The 6,000-nt window shown below is 41.1% G+C and overlaps 1 protein-coding gene across 2 annotated transcripts in view; it reads left to right on the top strand.

The window, feature by feature from the left end:
• The first annotated feature begins 662 nt into the window (after window positions 1–662).
• Window positions 663–6,000, top strand: part of pik3ap1 (phosphoinositide-3-kinase adaptor protein 1) — a 31,153-nt gene continuing 25,815 nt past the window's right edge. Inside the window, exons 1-3 of one of the 2 annotated variants that reach the window (XM_014199451.2) lie at window positions 663–876; window positions 1,877–2,302; window positions 4,422–4,651. In XM_014199451.2, coding sequence (XP_014054926.1) covers window positions 1,879–2,302; window positions 4,422–4,651 — 654 coding nt within the window. In that variant the 5' untranslated portion in view covers window positions 663–876; window positions 1,877–1,878. Of the gene's footprint in view, window positions 940–1,876; window positions 2,303–4,421; window positions 4,652–6,000 lie in introns of both variants that reach the window. The other variant, XM_014199441.2, reaches the window with a different exon arrangement.

Raw genomic sequence — 6,000 nt, 5'->3', positions numbered from 1 at the left:
ACCTGCTCCACTACAACCCCATCGTTAAGAATGGCGGCGTGCTCGGTCTTCCTTTTCCTGTAGTCCACAATCTCCTTTGTCTTGATTACATTGAGGGAGAGGTTCTTCTGAGAGGTGCTTATGAGTGTTGTAATGTGGTTTTGCCGTGAATACTTTATGCATGACGATATAGTCACATAACTATAGAACTACAAACTTTTTTCTTTTTTTTATAAATGCTTACTGAATAGGCTGTTTGATGAGGTCATCTTTTGGTCTAATATGTAAGTGATGTGGAACCACAAGACATGTCTATACCGTCAACTTGCATGAGCCCTCAGTCTCTGACATGCTTTTTGTCGTATTTTCAGGTTGACATTGAAAAGCACTAATTTTAATCTGTGAGGAAGTGAAAAAAGGAACATGTAACAACTATCAGGTGTGCGTGTGTGTGTGTGTGTGTGTGTGTGTGTGTGTGTGTGTGTGTGTGTGTGTGTTATTGGTGGTGTCAAATACAATGACTATTTTGTGGTCTTCGTATGTTTGCTCTATCATTATTGTTTTGACTTTGTTTTAGTTTTTGTTGGTACGAACCAAACTTTGTGAGAAGAGATGACTCATGTCGCAAGCACTAGTTCATGTCTACACAAATTACTACAGGATACAGTCTGTATTTCTTTCACACTCCTCTCAGGGGAATGTCTCACTGCTGCAACTGTTTTAGGAAGTGACACCATACCACTCAACATCAGGAAACTGTTTCTATTAATATGACAGCGCAGGGGGTTAGTTTGTGAAAGCTGTTCATGTGAAGAGCCTAAATTCAGCAGGGAAGAAGGGCTTAACTCCAAAAAGTAAGGACAGCCATTGACGAGGACAGATGTTTTGTGCTGTGGGGTGAGTTGATGCAACTGTTCTCAAACTTCACAATGGATAGAGTTGTCTCGTCTTCAGAAACGGGTAAGAAGTGAACTTGTTGACGTCTTAAATGCCTTTCTTTTTTGTCCGATGTTAGCCTGACAACAATATACAAATGTTTCTAATTGTACAAACCGATACTATAAGCACTCACTGCACACTGTAGAACCTATTGTTGGTCAATCAACAATTCAGTGAGGAAGAAAGAGGGGTTTGGTTTTAATGAATGTTTTCATTGAGAAACTTAAATATGACATATACCTAAAAATGTTTCAAGAATCTGTTAAAATTGCTTTTTTTGTAGTTTGACTGAATGTTAAACCATTTACAGATTTGCTTTTAAAAATAAGGAAGTTAGTGTTTTACTCTTCCTGTAGTTAGTTAGCATTGGTGACATGTTTTTGCACGTCATCTCAGCAAAAGCTTTGCAAAACAATTTCTGTACATTATGATTGAAGCACATTTATGATTGTGGATATGTTGGTTCAAACAAATGACACATGTTTCTTCATTCTATGAATGTAGTGGTTTCTGACAATAAAGAAGCTATACATATGCTGTTTCTTTAACTTTTAGGTTTACAGGAATGAACTTGGCTTGATAAAGTACCGTAATGAGTTACAACTAATTACTCCGATCAATGTTGACTCTGGTCAATTATTGTTCAGCTCCGTATGGACTGTACTCAGTGTTGACATCTCAAACAGCATGCCTATTCATTCTGCTAACCCCAGTAACCTTGAAATCTCATAGCTCAGGCTGTTTTGGACACTTGGCCTCGTGTACAGTTTAAGTGCAACGTTTAGCATAACCCCAGCATTAATACCCTGACTTTTCTTTTTCTCAAGAGAAAAAAATAACTATAAAGATAATTGGATATAAATGTAGGCATATTAAGTACAGTTATGTTTATAAAAGTTATAGATCTTTTAATAACTAATTGATAAAATAGAATTAAATCCCATAATTTGTCTTCCAGCAATGTCTGGATTCCACTCCACGTGCGAGCTGTTGATTGTCCATTCTAGCGAGGCTCAGGAATGGGCAACGTATCTGCAGAAAATCTTGAAGTCTTCACGGAAGTTTCCCAAGAGGTCTATCGTATTGTATGCAGTTGACTGTGCTGATCAGCTACATGGATTTGACTTCAACATTTTCCATAATAGTAAATGCATTGTGCTGTTACTGACAGCTGCAATCCTAGACATTCTAGATGACCCTGAAGTCCTAGGCACTTTTCAGAGACTCTTACACCCTCCACACAGAGTGGTGGCGCTGTTGTGTGGAATGTCAGAGGGTGACATATTGACGGAATGGTTTGAGGACTGGCAGAGCTGGAGAAAACTTTACCCTGAAGATGAACCTGCTCTCTACATCTCCACCATTCTACAATCCATTGCTGACAGTATGTTCACTATAATACCCTTATAAAGTTTGGGGAAAGTATACTACGTTTTATTATTATTTTTTAACCTTTATTTAACAAGGCAAGTCAGTTGACAACAAATTCTTATTTACAATGACGGCTTACACCGGCCAAACCCAGACAATGCTGGGCCAATTGTGCACTGCCCTACGGGACTCCCAATCACAGCCGGTTGTGAAACAGCCTGTATTCGAACTAGGGTGTCCATAGTGACACCTCTAGCACTGATCTGCAGTGCCTTAGACTGCTGTGCCACTCGGGAGGCAGATATAGCCAGATTCTCATAACATTCAGACATAAGTTTACGTTTGGGTTTTTGTTTCTCTGTTTAAAGTGCATGTAACCATTAGTGAATTATACTCAGAGAATTACATACAGTAAGGGAAAAAAGTATTTGATCCCCTGCTGATTTTGTACGTTTGCCCACTGACAAAGAAATTATCAGTCTATAATTTTAATGGTAGGTTTATTTGAACAGTGAGAGACAGAATAACAACAAAAAAATCATGAAAAACTCATGTCAAAAATGTTAGAAATTGATTTGCATTTTAATGAGGGAAATAAGTATTTGACCCCCTCTCAATCAGAAAGATTTCTGGCTCCCAGGTGTCTTTTATACAGGTAACGAGCTGAGATTAGAAGCACACTCTTAAAGGGAGTGCTCCTAATCTCAGCTTGTTACCTGTATAAAAGACACCTGTCCACAGAAGCAAATCAATCAATCAGATTCCAAACTCTCCACCATGGCCAAGACCAAAGAACTCTCCAAGGATGTCAGGGACAAGATTGTAGACCTACACACGTCTGGAATGGGCTACAAGACCATCGCCAAGCAGCTTGGTGAGAAGGTGACAACAGTTGGTGCGATTATTTGCAAATGGAAGAAACACAAAAGAACTGTCAATCTCCCTCGGCCTGGGGCTCCAGGCAAGATCTCACCTCGTGGAGTTGCAATGATCATGAGAACGGTGAGGAATCTGCCCAGAACTACACGGGAGGATCTTGTCAATGATCTCAAGGCAGCTGGGACCATAGTCACGCAGAAAACAATTGGTAACACACTACGCCGTGAAGGACTGAAATCCTGCAGCGCCCGCAAGGTCCCCCTGCTCAAGAAAGCACATATACATGCCCGTCTGAAGTTTGCCAATGAACATCTGAATGATTCAGAGGACAACTGGGTGAAAGTATTGAGTTCAGATGAGACCAAAATGGAGCGCTTTGGCATCAACTCAACTCGCCGTGTTTGGAGGAGGAGGAATGCTACCTATGACCCTAAGAACACTATCCCCACAGTCAAACATGGAGGTGGAAACATTATGCTTTGGGGGTGTTTTTCTGCTAAGGGGACAGGACAACTTCACCGCATCAAAGGGACGATGGACGTGGCCATGTACTGTCAAATCTTGGGTGAGAACCTCCTTCTCTCAGCCAGGGCATTGAAAATGGGTCGTTGATGGGTATTCCAGCATGACAATGACCCAAAACACACGGCCAAGGCAACAAAGGAGTGGCTCAAGAAGAAGCACATTAAGGTCCTGGAGTGGCCTAGCCAGTCTCCAGACCTTAATCCCATAGAAAATCTGTGGAGGGAGCTGAAGGTTCGAGTTGCCAAACGTCAGCCTCGAAACCTTAATGACTTGGAGAAGATCTGCAAAGAGGAGTGGGACAAAATCCCTCCTGAGATGTGTGCAAACCTGGTGGCCAACTACAAGAAACGTCTGACCTCTGTGATTGCCAACAAGGGTTTTGCCACCAAGTACTAAGTCATGTTTTGCAGAGCGGTCAAATACTTATTTCCCTCATTAAAATGCAAATCAAATTATAACATTTTTGACATGCGTTTTTCATGATTTTTTGTTGTTGTTATTCTGTCTCTCAATGTTCAAATAAACCTACCATTAAAATTATAGACTGATAATTTCTTTGTCAGTGGGCAAATGTACAAAATCAGCAGGGGATCAAATACTTTTTTCCCTCAATGTACCATCTAGTTGTGAACTTACAGGCTAAACTTTCAGTTCATTAAACTCACCCATTTCACAATTTTCAACTGAGACCTACCGATAGGTTTTTATTTTGACTTTGTATTCAAAAGGTAATACAGAAGAGGCTGAACATGATGTGGAAGCTATGGCAAAAACAGAAGCAAAAATCCCTGTGGTCAAGAACCCCAAAGCTGAGGGGATAGAGGACGAGTCATTGACAGAACCAGAGTGTGTCCAGGATGACAGTGACAATGTGAGAACAGAGGTCCACCCAAACCAGGCAACGAGCCCCACATATCCCGCCTGCCTCACTGTACAACCAAACAGAGTTCTATGTGGGGTAAGAATTGCTTAATATACTATATAGACAACGCTGTAATGGCACTGAACAAAGTTCAAACATTTCTTCTGTACAGCACAGCATAAGGAAAGTGTCTTTAGAAAGTGTTCAGACCCCTTGATTATTTCCACATTTGTAGTTTTGCAGACTGAATTTAAAATGGATTAACTTGTAGAAGAAATAGAGGAGGAAGGGAAGCGCTACTAAGGTACACAATAGTACATTTTGGTAGACAGAAGGTGCTCTTTGGTAAAAGGGGTAAATTGGTCATCAAAAAGAAAGGCGGACCAAGGCACTCTTCATATAATTAATTGAAATGTCTTTATTTGTATGGCATGTTCAATAGAAACAAAGTTTTAAAGATCCGACGCGTTTCGGCTGCATGGCCTTCATCAGGGAGTACAAAAGAAATTATAATACAATGTCCTCTTTTGAACAGCTTTTTCTAATCAGCCCAAATTAGAAGAGGGAGTGGTTACAACATTGATTGGACAACACCTAGTAAGCACTACTATACACATTAAAAAGTGAAATACTGTAGATATCTCATCAACATTGTTTACTCCAAGCTAGAAGCATCAGAACCCCTAGAAAGGCAGTTCTAACCTTAAATATGACTGGGCAAAGTGGCAAGAAAAGGAAAGCAATCTTTTCCATAGTACACAGCAAACATGGACAACAACAGTCTAAACAAACTCAGCAAAAAAAGAAACGTCCTCTCACTGTCAACTGCATTTACTGTCAGCAAACTTAACATGTGTAAATATTTGTATGAACCTAACAAGATTCAACAACTGAGACATAAACTGAACAAGTTCCACAGACATGTGACTAACAGAAATTGAATAATGTGTCCCTGAACAAAGGGGGGGTCAAAATCAAAAGTAACAGTCAGTATCTGGTGTGGCCACCAGCTGCATTAAGTGCTGCAGTGCATATCCTCCTCATGGACTGGACCAGATTTGCCAGTTCTTGCTGTGAGATATTACCACACTCTTCCACCAAGGCACCTGCAAGTTCCCGGACATTTCTGGGGGGAATGGCCCTAGCCCTCATCCTCCGATCCAACAGGTCCCAGACGTACTCAATGGGATTGAGATCCGGGCTCTTCGCTGGCCATGGCAGAACACTGACATTCCTGTCTTGCAAGAAATCACGCACAGAACGAGCAGTATTGCTGGTGGCATTGTCATGCTGGAGGGTCATGTCAGGATGAGCCTGTAGGAAGGGTATCACATGAGGGAGGAGGCTGTCTTCTCTGTAACGCACAGCGTTGAGATTGCCTGCAATGACAACAAAGTACACTCTCTCTGATGTATCACGAGTCACTCCCCTTCGCAACAAGTTCT

The sequence above is a fragment of the Salmo salar genome, chromosome ssa01, assembly GCF_905237065.1.
Source record: "Salmo salar chromosome ssa01, Ssal_v3.1, whole genome shotgun sequence".
NCBI lineage: Eukaryota > Metazoa > Chordata > Actinopteri > Salmoniformes > Salmonidae > Salmo > Salmo salar.
This window is presented reverse-complemented; position numbering and strand designations above follow the sequence as displayed.